The sequence below is a fragment of the Pleurodeles waltl genome, chromosome 4_2 (genome assembly GCF_031143425.1).
Source record: "Pleurodeles waltl isolate 20211129_DDA chromosome 4_2, aPleWal1.hap1.20221129, whole genome shotgun sequence".
NCBI lineage: Eukaryota > Metazoa > Chordata > Amphibia > Caudata > Salamandridae > Pleurodeles > Pleurodeles waltl.
Genome location: NC_090443.1, coordinates 408,416,248 through 408,436,324, shown reverse-complemented (window position 1 = coordinate 408,436,324; position 20,077 = coordinate 408,416,248). Strand labels below are relative to the sequence as shown.

The 20,077-nt window shown below is 42.6% G+C and overlaps 1 protein-coding gene across 5 annotated transcripts in view; it reads right to left on the bottom strand.

The window, feature by feature from the left end:
* Nucleotides 1-20,077, bottom strand: part of DARS2 (aspartyl-tRNA synthetase 2, mitochondrial) — a 149,686-nt gene that overhangs the window by 96,023 nt on the left and 33,586 nt on the right. For all 5 annotated transcript variants that reach the window (XM_069231585.1, XM_069231587.1, XM_069231584.1 and 2 more), the window contains exons 5-7: nucleotides 19,227-19,328; nucleotides 18,808-18,903; nucleotides 14,949-15,072 (exon numbers count right to left, since the gene is read on the bottom strand). In XM_069231585.1, the coding sequence (XP_069087686.1) occupies nucleotides 14,949-15,072; nucleotides 18,808-18,903; nucleotides 19,227-19,328 (322 nt within the window). The remainder of the gene's footprint in view (nucleotides 1-14,948; nucleotides 15,073-18,807; nucleotides 18,904-19,226; nucleotides 19,329-20,077) is intronic.

Here is a 20,077-nt window from a genome sequence, read left to right as displayed (position 1 = left end):
GCACGACTGGTGTTCTTGGGCATGTACAAGGCTTGGATGGAGGCAGTTCCAAAATTAAATTGAAGTTCACAAGTAGCCCTTGTGCAAAGAGACGCAAGACTCCTGTCTCCCATATTATGACCATCTTCCAATACTTCTTAGCTTGGCTGACATTTTTTTCACCTCTTAACCTTCTGCTAGTTCCAGCAACCCAAGTCCAAAACAAAAATGTGTCTGACATTGCTGCTATGAGATCTTACAAGTCTATTCTCTACCACCTGTGCCAACCCTTCATGAAACTACCTGTGATCTCGACTATCCTTGCCTGGTTCTCAGGCACTCACACAGCTGCTCAGCCTATATCTCTATTTGTTTCATTGTGACTTGCTTGGGCCACCCAGTCACCAGCCAAAGATTCTGCTACCTTTCCTACATGTTCCTTTGGCAAAGCCCATTTCTATAGATATATCCTAATATGTCTCTAGCCCATAATTCCGAAGCCTCCAACTCCATTAAAATACACATATCAATTACACATAGGCAATGACCATCCAAAGCAGAGGTTCCAGCTAAATTTCTAAACTCCAAAATATGTTTTTTTGATTTAGTGGTTTATTGACTCTGTAATGCACGGAGTCCTGCCAACCAAGCCTCAGTTCCAGTGGTCTGACCCTTTAAATGTGTATGTCGGATTGATTCACCCACAATTGGCATATGTTAACTTACTTATAAGTCCCTAGTATATGGTTCCATGGGTACCCAGTGCCTGTAAGTTGAAGAGGCCTTCATGGACACAGCATTTATTGTGCCACCTTGAGTGTGACGTGGTAAAGCAAGACTCCCGGTCTGCCATTACTCGCTGGCCGAGCAGTATAAGAACTGCTAACTCAGCGTTGCCATTTAAAACAATGGTAAAATCCAGACATTCCTTTTTAATAAGCACAAGCCACCCCTAAGGCAGGGTGCAGTTTACTAAATCAGAGAACATGCTTTTTTTACACGTTCTAAGAGTAAAAACACTTAATTGTCATTTTTTATGTAGGAAGGCTAGTAGCCCCACTGGTGAGCACAGGGTTGTACGCTGACAAATCAACTTTGATAACTTCTGAATGAGACTACTAAAATTGGCACTTCAAGGTATCCAAAAAATGATTGCACATAAAGCCTGATTTGATGCCCAGTCGAATTTAATGTAACTTAGACAGTTGCCACTCTGTTGCCCAAAGTCTTCCAGTGAGAGTTTATGGTTGCTGGACACAAGGAAGGTTTCTGCCCTCCTTGTGGGAGGTGTGAATAACTCTTAAGAAGGAACACAAAAGGGACTGCCGCTGGAAGTTTGGAAGAGAGGGCTGCTCTTTTGTTCTGGTAGAAAGGATGGTGCCGGGGACACACAGTGGGGAAACAGTTGCCAAACCAGTGTTTCTCATGGGCGAGTAGCCTCCAGGTAGCCACAACTCTAGTTTGGGCTACCAAGCTCCACACACAGAGAGGGCTTCTGCCATCTCAGGAGACCGAAGAATATTGCATTCTGGAATATGATGCAATTTGGAGTCTTTTGCCATGCAGAATTAGTCTGGATGCCTATTTTACCTTCTCCTCTCCAAAAGAGCTGATTTATTCTATAGATCTTTAGGGCAAGGTGTAGGTATGGTTCCAAGTCAAGATAGGCAGAGGTCCCTATTTTTTTTCGTTTTAAATGTTTTGTTAATCATTTCGGTTGCCATAGACCGTACTGCACACAATATGAGAGCAGGGCCACTGGAATGATGTGATGGTGCAGTTGTTGCATTTTTCCCGCAGTTATAGATTTGCCACATTTGCTTACCAAAACTGCAGCGACATGTGTTGTTGCACAGTCGGACGCATTTTGCAAAGGTTTATTGGCCACATTTCTGCTGTTTACTTCTATATTTTAGTGTTAAATCAGTACTATTGAGGTGTAACCTGCGCTCTGGCAGTGTTAACAAGTGTAAAAGTGAGAAAATAATGAAGTGACACTATCATTAAATTTGCAGCATTCTGCCACATAATTAGCCTTTTCTTGCGGCATCATTTAGTCAACCCTGCTGAATAATTTAGCCCTCCCCTGCAGCAAAATTTCAGTGGCCTTGTATAATAGTTAATGTACAGGTTATCCAGCATGGAGTTGACATATATTCAGCAAACATACAAGCTATATTCTATATATAAAAACCATATCTATGAATAAACAGCAAACAAGAACTACAGTGCAGTGGCCCATCTCAGTAAGTACTATACCAATGCTTCCCATTAGAGGTCCAACACCGTTACACAGTGTCTCCTGAAGTCAAGCATGTCAGTCCTCCCAGTCTGATTGCCAGCACCACATAAAAATATCTTTCCAGTCTGTGTGGGTTATGAATAGAATCAGGTAAGTGGAAGCAATGTCTCACTCAGCTGTCTTGTCTGAATTTCACAAGTAAGAAAGACCAATACCTCTTCCGGCCACATGTCAGTCAACGGTTTCCATTGCATGCTGCGATGCTCTTCAGCGTGCGGTTTTCTGCTGCAGCCCAGGTTTGGACGCTCTTCCTCCACCTGCAGTGTGGTAAACTCAAGGTGGGTTGGGTCTCTTGAAATTCGATCTTGTAACTTCCTTCTATGATCAACATCAAAAGGTCTGAAAGAGATTTCTGTGCTGATGGAGATTGTACTTGGTGTATGGGTGTCATCTAGGGAAGTTTGCTCCCCCTCTTTTGATGCTTCTTGACAACGTGGATCTTTGTAGAGGTTTTCTGAAGAAATTATTTTTAGTAGATCCTGGTGACAATTTCCTTGACCTCAACTGCATTGTTCCAGTGCTTCTGTGCTTCTAGAAGACCTTACAATTCTTGCAATTGGACGGAGCTCCAAATAATGTGTCTCTTTGACCAAACACCTTCAGTGCTCCTTCCTCTTGCCCAGCATTCTTTCTTAAAATCCCACAAATAGAGGAGTCATGTAGCTGCTATTCCAGGACCACCTGGCAATGCTGAAGGATGTGAACCATAGAATGGCAAGTCAGAGATGAGCTCCACCTGTCTCTCGGTGTGATCTGTGCACCTCAGTTCTTTTTGATGGCTTGAAAAAACAATCTCTAAGCCTGAAAGCGGAGACTGTGAAGTAATTGTGAATTCAATGGGTCTTGAATCTGAGAGGTTGAGAGCACCAGCAAAATAAATGTTGATATTAGGAAACCACATTTCTGTTGACCTAATCCCACAGAAGCAAGGTACCCATAAACAGTGTGATGTCTACGAATGAGAAGGGCTATATACAAGTCTGCATGACCAGGTTTTGGAGATTATTTATCTCACCTGACCATATATAATTTAAGTTATCATTCTTAATAAGGATGTTCTGCATTGTTCCTTCCATTTTTTTGAAGTGATTTCATTCAATCCCTGTTATAAGGGAGAGTCAATTTGTTTAGGCTTCCGATAATGCCTTGTGGTTTTGTGTGCTTGGGTTTAGATACCATAAGCCCTGTCCGGAAGGATAGTTGGTAAATCCAATAAAGCTGCAGGTATGTTTGAATTTTATGAAGCATCATTTTTAGCATATAAATCTTTATAAGTTCATCAGATCATGGGCAAACAATACAGAAAGAACAGATACATGTGGCTCTGTAATTTTGATTGATAAACTCTTATTCCCAATATTTGCATCTGTTCCCAAATCTCCGATTTAAGAAGACTTTATTTAGTAGCAGGCGGATTGGTTAATCGCAGGCAGGTTGTGACAGATGCAGTAGCATTTTATAACACTGGACTTTTATACAGAGCATGTTTTACTACTGTATACTTTATTTTTAAAAAGCTTTGGACAAGGCTGAATGTATAGTGCGTAAAAAGAATCTGAATTCTTATTATGTTAATATCTGCAAGTACCTGGGCACTCATGGATATAGTCGAATAACAAAATGGACTGTTCCTAGTTTTTTGTACAGCAGTTTTAACAAGAATACACAACTGATGGCGGTAAAGTAATGTGTCTTTATGAATAGTTACTGTTGAATTTTTGTATGACACTTGTGTAATGAAGAGTAGTACACTGCTGAAGGTGGATTATCATATATAAATATAAATATATATATATATATATACACATATATACACACACACACACACACACACACACACACACACGTACAGGCCTCAAAAAAGTATTAAAAAAATTCTGGGCCTGCAGATCGAGTAATTTGAATAATCTACTCAACCTCACTGTAATGTACTTGACCCAAAACGGGTCTCAAATTGTGTGATCCTAGACAAATAATTTACAGTCGCATTTTTCTTCATTCACACATATGAGTGCACCTTCATTATGTGAGTTCAGCATTTATGTTGTAAAAAAAATCCTCTTTTGTTTGATTAAATACACTAAACGTTTGCTCCATGTATAGTAAACCTAGCCCACATATAGGGTACACATGATCCATGCATGACTTGCTTCTTAGTTTACTAATAGCTTTGCCAACAGGGCAGGAGTGTTTCTCTGTTTATGTTTAAACACTCGCTTTTAATAAATATATTACTAAAGCATGATGTGGTAGCGCACTGTCATTTACAGACAGTAAATTTCCAAGAAATCTCCAAAAACCTTCCCACTAACTTGCAGCTTTACTGATAAAACTATGTAGTATTAACAATAATCTGTGAAAATTGGGTTTCAGAAAACATTTATCATTTGCACATCACCAAGTAAAGTGTTTGAACTTTTTTGATCCTATTTTTTCATCACACAGAAGTACAAAACAATTTCTTTCACAGATACTGGAATATATTCTGAAATGTTTATAAAGTTGACTTAGTTATATAAATGTTGTGTGTTAGGAAAAACCTGATACCAACAGCCTCTCATTTCACATAGCTCAGACAGTCCACGTTACAAAATCCTGGAACTCTGCAGTCACAAGGAAAAGTATTTGCACTGCAAAAAGACAAACTGGCATTTGACCTCTGTCTCTGAACACAGAGCAAATGTGACAAAAATAAAATTTAAAGGCATCTTAATTGCTAATTCAGTTTCTGACTGAACAGAACACTTGTTATGTGTCCCCTCGCCAGGAGGGGCGAGTAGGATAAAACAAAATATAGCTCGACCTCATAAAATAAAACTGGGCATAGCAAGTGGTCGAGTAGATTTTTTGAGCCCTGATATATATATATTTTCTGTAATTTGTTTGGCTATGTTTGGACTTTTACTTGAAAAAGGTGATAAGCATAAATTAACCCATTTAGCCTTTCGACGGCCCTGCTGAATACCCCAGGTTTTTCTTCATACTGGAAATAGGTGTCTATCAGCTCTATGCTCTATGAGCGCCCGCTATATCTCTTTGGACCAAGTTCCTAACAGGGTTCAATGTTATTCAGAAGAGAAGGCAATTTGTTCTTTATTGAGGCAACTTATCCTTATTTGAGTCTGTGGATGCAGAGGCTCCTGAGACTCAAAGGAAAACCTTAAGCCAGTGGATATTTTGGCAGGCACAGAATTTGGCAGACACACTGAAAATAAGGAGCAGCATGCCAACAAGGTGCCTTAAGGAAACTGTTTTCAGTCCTCGAGCCTTGGTCTAATAGTCTGTGTTCCATTATTGACCCATATGTTTTATAGCATCACTTCGTCCCTGTATGTGGCACCATCTTCAAAATGGCTGGGCCCTCCACAATCAGCTCCACATGGTTAGACCTCATCACGTATTATGTCAGTTATTTATTGCTTCAGACAAGTGTTGTGGTGTTTCCATGGTGAAACTGTTAATTCTTCAACCACTCTCTATTACTGTGCAAACAGAGTGAGCTTTGTGGCAACTCATTGTAGGAAATTCACTTATTTTGGCATGGTTACTCCCACTTTTTGCCTGTTTATCACCGTGTTTAGACTGTTTTCACTGGGATCCTGCTAACTAGGACCCCAGTGATTGTGCTCTCTCCTCTAAATTTGGTTGCTTTGGTACCTTTTACACCCCACAATTGGCATACTGGTGCACTCCTGTAAGCCCCTAGTATATGGTACCTAGGTACCCAGGGCATTGGTACACCAGGAGTCCCCTCATTGGCAGCAGCGTTTATTATGCCTGCAAACTGTATCTGCAGGCCTGCCATTGTAGCCTGCGTGAAAAATTGGCATGCACCCTTTCACTGCTAGTCACTGCACCAGGTCACCTTAAGTCACCCCTATGGTAGGCCCTCCTAGCCCAGAGGGCAGGGTGCAGGTCCCTGTGTGTGAGGGCACTCCTACATGAGCAGAGGTACCCCTATGAACTCCAGTTCCAATGCACTGGACTTCTTAAGTGCAGGTAAGCCATTTTACCCGTGTCCTGGCCATGTCTACATAATGGTAACTCCGAACCTAGGTATGTTTGGTGTCAAACATTTTGGAATCATACCCCAATACTGATGCCAGTATTGGTGGCATGATTCAATGCACTCTGGGGGCTCATTAGTGGACCCCTCAGTATTGCTTCTACCAGTCTTTCAGGGTTTGCAAGCAGCGCACACTGCTGAAGCCCCTCAGACAGGTTTCTGTCCTCCGGCTGCTTGACCAGCTCAAGCAGGGGAAGTCAAAATAAAGGATTTCCTGTGGGAGAGAGAGGCAAAACCCTCTCCCTTGGAAATGAGTGTTACAAGGCTGGGGAGGGGTAGCCCCCCGCTCCACCAGCTTGCTTTGAAGGGTACATTTGGTGCCTTCCTTGCGTAATCCAGTTTGCACCAGTCCAGGGATACCGAGTCCCTGCTCTGGCACGAAAGCATACAAAGGAAAGGGGAGTGACCATTCCCCTGTCCATCACCACCCTAGTGGTGGTTCCCAAAGCTACCCCCAGTGGCCTCTTGATTCTTCCATACTGAAAACCAGATGTGCAGAGCCACCGGGGAGTATCTGTTTGGTCAGGACAGGTGACTGACGTCAGTGACCCCTCTCATAGGTGGTCACCATGCAGAGTGACCAAGCCCCCTGTCAGTGCTATTTAGGGACTCCCTTGCAGTTGGGTCCCCAGATTCAGCGTGCAAGAGTCCACCAGAACTCCTCTAAAATGACCTCTTTTGCTCCATTGCCACCGAAACCGCTGCTGGACTTCACAGGAATCAAACAAGCCTGCAACTACTGAGACGACCTTGTCTTGCAACATTGTTTCACCAGCTCCTTTCAGCACTTGCAACACTTCCACCACTGTACATCATCTGGGGCTGTCAAGATTTCAGCTGCACCAAAGAAGCATGAAGAAATCTCCCTTTGAGCAAAGGAGTCACTCCCCTACAACTGCAAGCACCTAAGACAATGACAACCGGCTGCTGGGATCTTCTGCCATCCTGCTCCAGGTAGAATCTCCAACACATGTGGTGAGTCCGAGTGGGCCTCTCTGCCTGCTGTCCAATTTGGGAGACGGCTAGCCCGTGCCTCTCCTTGCAGGACAGTACCCCTGTGCACCGTGACTCTTGCAACAACCAAGGTTTTTTTACTCTTGCTCCAAGGGATCTTCAGGCTCCAAGTAGCCCCTGCCTCCAGCACTTCTTCCTTGCAAGGACAGTCTCTTCTCTGCTGCTCCAGCGGCGTGGGACTCATCTCTGGGTGTGATGATTAGGCCTCACTGCAACTTACTGTGCCTGCTGTCAATGGGCTGCCTATGGGGCTTACAACTGCTGCTGTCTCTCCTGACTGCTGAGGGTCAGCCCGGACTCCCCTGCCAGGGTCGAGTCCACTGGACCTTGCTGGTCCTGTTCTTCACTGCAAATCGTTTTTTGCTCCACCTTGCATTTGCCAAGGCTTGTTGGTGGACCTCCTGAACACTGACCAACTGAGACCCGGCGACCGACATGGGACATCATCTGCACAACTCCAAGGACCTCTCTGCAGCTCCTCAGCTGACCTTCATCTTCCCCCGTCGACCCGGACCTTCATCCACAGAAATGTGGGTAGTGGCTCCTGACCAGTCTGGACACTCCTGTGTGGACTGTACTCTGTCCCCTTCTTTTGCAGGTCCTCCTCTTTGGGAATCCACCGTTGGCTTCCACAGGACTGGTCCTGGCCTTGCAATCTTTCTTTTCCAACTCCCCTTGTTAGTCTCTGGGAAGACCAAGTAACTTCCTATGACGGAGAGCCCTGGCTTCATTCACTAATAGGGGTTGCCTGGACCTGGTATAAGGTGCAAACACCGTAGGTGTCCGCCACAAACCAGGCCTGCTTCCTACATTCATCAACTCACATTACTGTTTTGGTGCAGGCCTTTCATATTCTCATTGGTATATTGTCCTAGAAAGGGTAACTCCTCCTTTCTAGTTTTCAGTACTGGTCCCTTCTCCACTGGATTGGCTACAGTTGAAGAAGGGTTTTGACATGGACAGCGATGAAACTAATAGGGACATTTTCACAGCAAAAGGAAAGCTATACCTCTTAAAACATTGCTTGGGTATTGAAGGACATACTTTTTTGAAACATTTATTGAGTTAATACCAGTGTGGGGAAAGCAATGCTGAAATTCTGTGGACCACAGTGGCAAAAATGCTGGATAAGAGATACAACCTAAGGAAGAGTGTTGTTCCAATGTGTTCAATTTCTTAGTGAACTGGTAGATAGTTATGTGGCAATGATTAAGGCATTGGTGGGCACTTGTAACCATAGAGGTTTCATGTAAGACATTATTAGAGACCAAGTGGTGAACAAATAAAGGCAAGTGTGCTTGTGGTCAACTGAGATTACCACCCTAGAATAAGCTGAATCTATTGGAAAAGAGACAGAACACTGTAGGTAACTGTATGACGGGCATAGCTGTCTTGCATGTGTAGTTATCCAGGGAGGTGTGCAATGTTGGTGTGGGTTAGAGTAAAGAGGCCCTACTGAATAAAAGAAAACACATCTGAAAAAAATGCTAGCTGCAATGGCAACTGTTGCTTCTAATGTGGAAGCGATATGCATAGTGGGAATGTTAAGATTTGTTTCAGGTTGGGACATCGTGTATTTCAAGTGTAACAAGATGGGGCACCTTGCTATGGTTTGCAAAGTGAGTGGTGAGGCAAAAAAACAGGTGATATGGGGGAGATGGATAAAGTATAAGGGAAAGCACCAGTGAGGGAGGGCAACACTGAAGATGATGAACGTTATGTGTTGGCAATAGAGGACAAGAAAGGAAATCTTCTATACTACAACTTGTTAGTGTGTTTAGTGTGAAACGTAGAAGTAAGACTTAGGTTCCCCAGATACCCAGATTGAAAGGAATGTTTTAAATAAATGCAATAATTTCACTCATAAGACCAAGATTATAAGATTTGTATATGGCAAGAAATTCGTGATGGTTGTGGGAGAAATTCAAATTTGTTTTTAATGAAACCTCCAGAGAATGCCACCATTTATGTGGTGAAAGATGAGTGATGTTTGTTGGGGTGGGTTGAACAAAAAGAGTTACATATAATTCTTGATTCCAACCATTTTGATCCTGTGACTAGTTCAAATGAGATTAGGTATGTGTCAGAGGAGGGAAGACAGATTTAACATAACTATTTTTAGATGACTTAGGGAAATTAAAAGGCTTCATTCATAAAAGATTTTGAAAAAAGATGAACCCCCTAGTTTAAGGTTAGGAAAGAACTAATGGGATTAAAGGATGAGCCAAAGAAGTTAGTGAATCTTTACTTTCTTGAAGAGATAGAAAGTATTGACGAGATAGAAAGTTGTGATTGGCTTTCCCTAATTGCTTTAGAATGCACAATACTGTGTGTGGACTTGGGAAACTAAACAGCACAATTGGTGGGGGTCAATTAAGCACCCCTGCCTAATATTACAGACCTTTGATGATTGGTATTTATAACTCCAGATAAGTCCTCTGAATACCTTCATATGGACTAGCACTGCAAAGTCATGAATATAGCACCTTTTGAGATGCCTAAAGGGACGTATCGGCGTCTGCTTTTGCTCTCTTCGGGGATCAATTAATTTGTTGTTCCAAGGTGTAGAAGTGGTTACATACATATAGGAAGATATTTTTAACTTTGGGGGTAGTCTCAGTGAACATGATAAGGTGCTCGAAAAAGAGCTAATTATTTTGAAGGAGAATGGAGGTGACACTCAAGAAAGATAAATGTAGAATTAGAGGCAAAGTTTAATTAGGGCAACAATTCCCTGAAAAAGTGGGTAATACTAAGAAACATTTTTAAGATCTATTAGTGATTCCCACAGAGAAGGGCCAATTGTTGACATTCCTGGGGTTAGCTGGGTTTTATGCATGTTTTATTGCACTCTTCATTTAACATTTTGCTGAGTTCACTCCACGTCCAAGACTTTTGGCTCAAATAGAGAATTGCATCAGATAACCCTCTGAAAGTTGTAGTCTCACATGACAAAAGCATTGGGATGGCAGATGTGAAAGGGTTGGTCATTTGTGCTTTTCTGTTTAACAGATTTCAAGGAGGAGGTTGTAGCATTTGCCTTGAAGGCACTGAGAGGAGCAGAGTCTAGCCACTCAGTAATTGAGGGAAATGCACTTGCATGTTGGTGGAGGTGCATTACTTTGTGGGGGTGGGAATTTTTACTTTGAGCACCAGTCCTCAGAGAGCACACTTTACCACTGGTAATCACTGCTAAAGTGTTTGTGCTTTGTCCCTTAAACATGGTAGAATTGGCTTGCACCCAACTGGCACATTTAATTTACTTGTAAGTACCTAGTAAATTGGCACTACATGTAACCAGGGCCTGTAGAGCAAATGCTACTAGTTTACCTACAGCACTGACTGTGTCACCTAATTGAGTAGCCATTTTAAACATATCCCTGGCCTGCCACTGTAGCCTGTGATTGCAGTTTTAAACTGCCACTTTGACCTGACAAAATAAACCATTTCCCAGGCCTTAATTTTCCTTTTTATTTAAATATAACTCATGCCTGGGTTAGGCCATAAACAGTTCAAAGGGCAGGGTGCAGTGTATTTAAACAGCTGAACATGCTCTTTTACCATGTACATGTAACATGTAGGTCCTGGTAGTGAACATCTCTTTATGTACATGCTTTAGTAGTGAACAACTCTAAAATTCGTTTTTTACTACTGCAAGGCCTACCTTTTCCACAGGATAACACTGGTAACCTTATTATATTTAATAAGTGATAACGTTTAATTGGGAGCAGGTAGGAATCTCAAGTTTGGTGTCTAAAGAAATCCAATTTGAAACCCTCTTTAATGGTAAAGTTGGATTTTAAGTCACGATTCTGAAAATGCCATTTGACATTTTCTTGTCTCAACCATCTGGTTCCTGTAGCCTGTATCCTGGGTCACATGACCAGGTGTAGCAGGCAGCTGGTCTTTGTGTATTACTCACAGCCACCTACCACACTTTCACATCACAAAGGCTCTACATCAGCACACTCACAAAGGGTTTCACACTAGTCGTTTGTGCCCCAGACAAGCTGGGACCAGGTCAGCAAGGCAAGAAACTCCCAACACCCTTAAGGGTGGAAACCTCCAGAACCTACTCCAAAGCTGGCACCAAGTATAAATATTGGATCCTCAGACCCAACTCTTCAGTACACTTCTGGACCCATAGAAGACTCAGAAGGACTGTTGTACTGCAAGAAGGATTGCTATTCTGCTGCCCTGCCATTGTGCTGCCCTGCATGACTACTTCTACGAGAGTACTCGCAACGCAGCCCACAGGGCCTCATAACCGTCGCTGCACGATGCATTCTTGACACGGGACTTAGCAATGCTCCGCAACCAGGAGTCAAGGTACTATTTTCAGTGGGCCTAACATGGTCCCTATATCCGGCCCACCCTCCATTGCAGTCAGCCTGAACTTGTGGCTTTTTCCCAGTCCAGCATGACCAAATAACCACAGTTAATGCTTTGTCCTTCTAAGCACTTTTTGTACCTAGATCTTTAAAACTGCATTTCTCTGGTTCTACTGGGGGAACTTTTGTCATTTTGATGTCAAATAATTTATAAAATTTTACAATCTGTTTGAAGTGCTGCATAAATACTTTACACACTACCTCTTAGTTAAGCCTGAATACTTTTGTGCCAATTTACCAGAGGGTTAAGTACAGGTTAGTTTGGGGTTGTTTGTGACTTCACCATGACAGGAATTTTAGTTGCTTCCCGAGGAGAGATTAACCCCCTCCCCCCCTCAACCAGTAACCCCAATTTCCTACAATGTGGCTGTGAGAAAAATGTAACAGCCGGTGCTTTGCCAACAAGTAGATGTAGAAGGGAATGAAGCATGCGTGGTGAGTAGTAAAGGTGGTGTGTGACACTGTGCTTTGTATGAAGAAAAGTGGTTTGACAAATTTGAGAACGAATTCTGCCTTTCACGAATGAAGCATTTTAGTTGTGAGTGGTGGCCAAGAAGTGGTGATTTGGAGGTAGAAGATGACGCTTATAAACATATTGTTGAGGAACTGATTATAAGGATGGATACTGTCACAAGATTGGGTTTTTGTTGGTCATTCCTACTCATCTGAAGAAAAGAACTTGGAGCGTATTTGTTAAGGCCATGTGTGCATGGGGGAAATGAAGAGGAGAGTTCATGAAGACTTTTGATGGGCAGTCCTCAATAGGGAGTGGGGCATCATGTTAGGGAGTGTGTGTTGAGGATGACATATGATAAGTTCCAAGTCACTATATATTTGACTGTGAAACATGTAGAGCTGTCCAAGCATCTATAGAGTAGGTTAGCAGTAGATGTTCCTAGTCTGGTTGAAGTAAGAGGGAGTTCACCTAACTTTGCTATTTTGATGTTGGATTATTATTCCAAGTGGCTGGAGGTCTATGGATAATGTACCAACCAGGAGCGTTTTGCAACTTCTAAAAGACATCTTTAACAGCAGAGGTTGTCCAGAGGAATTAGTCACACACAATGGACTCCCACTTATGGTTTAGTTTAATAGATTTATAAAGCGCATGGCTACCCAAAGGCCTCCCAGCGCTGAAAGAGGACGAAGACATAACAGTGGAAATAAGTTTATGCTGGGAAAAGTAGAGTCTTCAGTTTACCTTGAAAAGAGAGTTCAGAATTGTTTGTCCGAAGTGATAAGGGGAGGGAGTTCCATAGCTTAGCTGTTTTGAATGTAAAGGATCAGCCTCCCCATCTTGTTTTTTTTTTTAAACACGACAGGTGTTAATTAGAGCGGCAGATGATGATCTAAGGGATCTCTGGGGAGTTTAGGGTGTGATCATATGCTTGATAAGCAAAGGTCCCCTATCATGAAGAGCTCGGTGTACCATACATAAAGCTTTGAAATGAATCCTTTGCTGGATGGGAAGCCAGTGAAGGGAGGGTAGGGCTGGCTTGGCACTATCTGCAATCTCCTTACTACACCGATGGGACAGCTCAGGAACAGAACATTCCCATAGTCGAGGTGGGATAATATAAAGCCTGAATAATAAGTCTTTTGGCAAGAAAAGGGAGAGATTTGAAAAATGTTCTGAGCATTCTTATGAGATTGAAGGAAGAAGCCGCTAATTTCTTTGCATGCTGTTCCATCGATAGACGGGTGTCCAGCCATACTCCTAGGCTTTTGGTGACGGAGTATCTTTGTATGATCGAAATGAGGCACATGAAAACTTTGCTTTACTATACCAACAGTTATATCAAGGTTGTGAAGGATCAATTCCAGTTAGTATGACTGAATCGTTTGGAGTCAAAGGAAGTTCCCAGAAGAATGCTATGGGGCAAACATACCACTGTCAGTAAAGCCTTTGTTCCTTTCACACTGTTAAGAGAAAAAGTTACTGGCAGTTGTTGAATAAGTAATTGATGGGTAAGAAAGATCCTAGTAAAATGAAAAATGTGTGTGAAAGGTACTGCAGATGAAGCATGAAGGGAAGGTGTGGAAAAGTGCAAGGTGTAGCACAACACAACGCAGGTTCTCTATTCCACAGTGGGTAAAGAGAGTAAAAAGGGATGTGGTGATATTGGGTATCAATAAGGCGTGGAACAAGAGTAACGCCTCTGTGGTTCCAAGTAATATGGAAGACGGTGCGAGTGAAAGACTAGGTCAGGTTGATGAAGTGATACGTAGTGCGCTGGGTAATGTAAAGCCTGTTTGAGAAAGGAAATTTGACCAAAAAAAGAACTTTCTTAGATAAAAGGATTTTGTCATGTGTTAGAAAATCTAAGGAACTTGGGTGGTGGGGGTGATGCATTAATTATTCCCAACATCGCCATGTAGTTTCTTTATTTTTGTTTTTCATTTTAATAGTCTATCTGCTTGTTGCAGTATGCGTTTCAACTCTGTTTAATGTGAATTAAATAATGATTGTAGGGAGGGGGAAGTGTTGGCATATTGCTAAGGGTTGAAATGTGTCCATGGTAGAATGCTCTTGGGGTAAGAAATGTTCTATATATCTTTGTGTGGTAACTTTTTGTGGGTCAGCAGTTGCTGCTGGTTGGACGTGAACTTGAGTCTCCCAATAAGTACTCTCCATCTACACCTATGCCCAGTGTATTTTTGTACCTAATTGTCACAAGCGTTTCTGGTGTTTCACACTATGGGCCTACCTGCCAACGGATCCTGCCGCAAATGAGGACAGACTCTTTGCTGGAGGGGCCCTACAGCTTCACTCTGAGAACTCCAGAGGCCAACACCTGGCTCCAGTCTAGGTAGAGAAAAGACAGCAGGAATCTACTAGAATCCTTGCCCCAAGTGAAACTTCCCCCTCACCCCCCTGACCCAGTAGGGTCCTGGAGTTAGTGTGAAACAGCATATAGGACTCTCTTTGAGATAACAGGATAAGAAAATACCATGAATGGTAAGTGACACATACTACGTGTGGGGGTAGGGCAAAAGAAAAAACAAAGGCAGACACTGCATGGAACATCCTCCAGGAAGGTCGATTCCGCCTTCATAAATACAGACTCAGCCAGGGAAAAGGGACACAGAGAAAATGGTTGAACAGGTGCTTAACTGCCCAAAGAAAAGATGGGATTGGAGTGAACAATTGAAGCAGTCATACAGGCAAAACTAAAGGCACATAGGCTTGCCTCACCATGCAGATTGCAGAGGTACTCTCTCATCCTCATCACCATCTGGGACCTCAAACGAAGATTGTGCTGCAGCTGCTGGCTGCGGAGGTCCAGGTAGCGGTACTGCATCCTTAGTGACTCTGTTTTCTGAGAAACACAGAACGAGACACATAGTAAGCAGGAATGGGTCAACAATATTTAAGGTCTCTGCGTAACAATAACTCAAAATCAGTGCACAACTGCCATCACTGCTGTACCTTGCTTACAAACACTACATATAGGAGGTCTTTTTTTCATGGAGGAACCAGATTTCCAGTGCTGGGCTTTTTCTTAACTACCTACAGATTCTGGGAGATGAAGGCTTGGTTTACATCAAGTGAACCAGGGGCAACAAAGTCAAGTCCAATAGTGCCCATAGTGACTTGAAATGGTATGGCAAACCTGCCTGCTGAATAGCACATCTGTTAAGAATCAATTAGCCTGGCCCAGGGACTTTTGACAGATATTTTTGCAAGCTGAAAGGACAGTCCTATTATTACCCATTTGTGTACTTCACACTATAAATTGACTCCTAAATAAAAGCTGCCCTTTGCCAAACTCTTGGTATTTATACCAGACCAATAACTGACTTACCCCGGATTGCAATAAGTCACATTAAGTGATGAAGACTTCTTGGTCTTTGTTAATGGCAAAGGTACTTGCTTGGTTTTCCCCAGAAGAGATTTCTTCTGGATCATGTGGTTGAGGTAGGATAAGAGGAGGCATTGATTAGAGGCTTGGGAAGAAGGTAGTTCTTTCTTTGGAAGCCTTGAAAGCCTTGGGTGACGCCAAGGAGGACTGGAGTCTGGTCCGTGCTAGGTCATTTTACCATGACTGTGCCCATTTTGTACTGCTTGGAGTACCTCACCCATTTGGGGGTGAAACAGATTTATCCTATCAAATGGTAAGTGAATTTCATTGCTGTAAGAAACCTGTTTTAAGTCTCAAAATCTTAAACAATCCAATTGTGGTATGGAGACCGGAGTCAAGTAATTTGCAGTAGACTTTTGGACAGCAACAAAAATTCAGCAGTTTTTGCTCTGCCACTACTCTGCAAATGCTGAGTATAAACCTGTTTTTATTAAACGTATATGGGCAATGGTCACACTTGTGCCAAAGGTGTAAAATGCAGCTTCAGTCACACAAAGTACTGATCTGCATGATGCGAGCCTTTGTCTAGAGTGGCACAATCAGAGAACAACAATGGCTTGGAATGCTACTTAGAGTGATTGCCAGTAGTTAGGCTTTTTTAGGCTTTCTTCCAATCACCTAGGGTGTGACTGATGTAAAATGCAAGTTGCCACCAATGTATTGGTATTAGCCCACCTAGATGAGAAGCCACTACACGGATATATTTTCCCATAGTTTCAGGCAGTTAGTATCCCTGTTCATATGAGCAGGCAATACTTCACCATTCACAGAGGCGCACATCACCAAAACAGCATGAACAAGTGAGTTCACAGAAACAAAGATGTTGTCATCCGTTGAGGCCCTGCATTTGTTACACAGAAAAATTGAAAAAGTTGGTTCAGAATGTGGTTTCTTCAAAAGGTCTGGCAAGTTAGGCTCCAAGTGCATACCATTTTGATGGAGAAGTCAATGTTGCCTTCAGAGAGTAAAACTCTGACATTGTCCACTAGGGGAGCTAGTTACGGAAGGGTGTTGCTAGCATTTGTCATAACTGAAAAACACTAGTCCAATGAGTTACTCTCTTTTGCTCATCTGTGTATGAGTTGGAGACATCAGCTTCTTGGGTGGGGGTGCTTTTGGAAGCATATCAGTCCCTAAAGTCAGAAGTGCCAGCTAGAAAGCCTGGGCTGAGAGCAGGGGCTGGTACTTGTTCCAATGTCACCTACCTGAGTAGCTTGTAAGGAACTGACATTGTGCCACTGTTGCAATTTCTAGTGACAGAATAACTAAAAACAAATTAAAAAAAATAAAAAGACTCAGCAACAGTGGAACTGGGATTGAATTTTTTCTGAAAGTCTCACAGTCTATAGGACTCAGAATGTATCCAGCACTAGAATGAATGGCAATCTGTGGGCAGAGCTGCTCTCTGGGTCAGTAAGATTTTGCTTTGCTTCGATGTATCAATCTAGTTATTACATAACAGACAGCAGTGTGTGAAATGCAGCAAACTCTCAAAGTAAACAAATAGCAAATTTAGATTGTTGTACAAATGGTGCCCAATAAACACAGACAGAGGTTGTGAATAGGGTACTGGACAGCTTCTGTCCAAAATGTGTCTCCTTTTAAATGTGCTATGGGAAACAAGAAAGGATAGTCATAGAGTTTTCAGCCCAATGTAGCAAATGAGAGACAAAAGGCTCAGTTGAGAAAAAACAAACTGACGAGTAAGGAAGTGGATCTTGGCAGGTGCTTGCTATGTGCACATCCTGCACCTCCTCCTTTGTCTTTTGTATCAGAGGTCTTCTCTGGAGACCAGGAGGAACCTGTTCTCTTCAGTTTATTTTTATAGTGTGGCTTTTTGTACAACAAAGTAGAGGACTTCTAATCATTACCAAAATTGTGTACTGTGTAAATGTGATAGTCAACGTATATGGATCAATATTAGCCCGGAGCAGAATAGGTCTGGATAGAATGTAAATGGCACTTACCCGAGGATCTGACTCCCTGGGACCACAGGCGCTGAATGAGACTTGGGCCCCCAAAACAAGCCCAGGGAAAGAAGAGTGCTTGACATTTGGTGAAACTACTGAGCCCCTATCCATCCACAATGGAATGTGTGCCCAGGTCAAATGCACTTGAATTTGGGCATGATGACTGGGAGAGAACCTCAACTAGATGGTGATCCTGGATATGCACAAGGTTTGGCAACTTAGGGGCCTTTGTCTTTATTGAATCAATGACTGGATACTTCAAGAAATGGACTTCTGTATGCTGGTTGAAAGGTGGAGGTTTGAACCAGTATTATCATTTGCTCAAAAGTCCCTGACACTTTTTGCATTTGGTCTACGAGTGCGAAATCTAAGCCAAAGGGCCATTTAATAGGATGCCTTGCTTCCCCTCTTGCTGCAAAGATGGTCAGTGCAATGGACAATTCATGAGCCTCTATTCTTCCCTGTTGACTCATCATCTTTTAAATCACAGCCCGAGTCCCCCGCAGTATAGGATCAGACTTCCTACGGTCGCACACAGAGAAAAACTGTGCACCATATGAATGTTCCCCAAGGAGAACACACTGAGTGAATGTAGGTCTTCTACTGCACACTGCTTGGGGCACAGCACACACATCTTGAAACTGATCATTAGAGCAGTGGTTCCCAACCTGTGGTCCGGGGACCCTTGGGGGTCCGAGAAGTCTTCTCAGGGGGTCCACGAGAGCCTAGAAACTTAAAAAATATTAACAAATATTGACAAATTAGGTCCCCAGCTTCCAGTAATGACTCAGGCGGGTGTCCCCGGATTCCCATGATGATTCAGTGGGGGTCCCTGGGTTCCATTAATGTTAAAGTGGGGGTCCATAGAAATCAAAAGGTTGGGAACCACTGCATTAGAGCTTAAGCTGTCTGTGATGAAAAAGGTAGAGAAGAGTACAGAAATAGCTACAAAATATAAAGAAAGGTTCAACATAAACCATGAAATCACTGGCAATAAAGAAGCACGTCACAATAGAAAGTATATTACTCAGATTAACTATCTCACTAGCCGGCCTAGAGTCACAATTCACACCCCGAGTGTAGTTACAAAAGATTCCCATCACTGATGTTTCCGTCAATAGGACATTAGATGACAGGGGGCATGCAGTTTCTATGGGGCCTGAGCTCCAACACTTGACTTGCACTCTCACAGAGATCTTCATCACCACAAGACATTAGCCACCTTTGCAAAGTCCTTGATTTCAAATGGCAACTTCTTGCAGGAGTTGAGAATCTCGGCACCTGTAAGCTGAACCTCAATATCACCTGTTGGCATTTTCTAAAAGAAAAAAAAAAGTTGGGAGAGATGAGAGCCATTTACAAAGGAATGCCTGTCTTGGGGTTAAAATAAAAAGTACGATAATGGACAAGAAACATATAACTGAGAGATGAATGAGGAACTAGGTAAAAGTGAAGATGGTGTGTGAGACAAAGACAAATTAAATGAAAAGGTGGAGAGTTTCCCAGAAAGTATAGAGGCCACAACTTAAAAGAGAGGTGTGCATTGGATGCATTTATCTGTTGGAGGTAGATCAACGTTCTTTCCAGCCCTAGCTAAAGGTCTTCTTGTCATGCAAAGTATGAACAGTGCTCAGATCTCACAGAGTTTGCCTGTCCCTCAGGTCTTGCAATGACTGTCCCGCTAACTTGCACCACAGACTCCAACGGTGCCGCCGTCAGGAGCTTCTTCAAGTAGGAACTGGACTGCAAATGAAATAAAAGGAAAGTTCAGCCTTGTGAACACAGAATGAAGAAGACCATCACCTTCAAACACACAACATGCTACGAGGCAAAGCCACAGAATCTTAGCAATGCCTCTGCTTGACCTACTTTAGAAAAGATACTATTTCAAAAGGCCCTTCTAGGTGTATGTGATGAAGGGAATGTTTCCAAATTCAGTATGAAAACCAGGCATTTGTTGGACTCTTTAAAAAGAACTATAACCAGCAGGTAAAAGACATTACTCTTACAGAGATGACAGAAAAGACATAATACCAAATTTGCAGTTGGCTATGAAAGGAAAATGCTCTGACAGTTGGTGGAATTGCTACATCTGGCTTAAAGTGGAATGCTTGAAATTATCTCAGTAACTGGTAAATAATCTTCAGGAAAAACACTTTAAAGATGTTCTCCACCTTAGGGATAGCACAAAGGAGGAAATTTCAGTGGGCAATTCACCGTTGAGTTTGGCACTTTCTCCAGAAATCTGAATATTTTCCATTGTCAGCCCACATCTAAATCAGGCCCTTTATCTTGTCTCCTTCGTTCCTCTTTCATACTCTCCCATCCCTTCTTCTCCTTTGTCCTCTCACGTGATCTTGATGAAACATACAGTAAGATACTACTGATCAACATAACAAACTCAGCAAATAGAACTTTACCAGCAGAGATGAACATGATACACCACTGGATGTTGCAACTAGATCCTTCTGCAGCACATCACCCATAGGGGG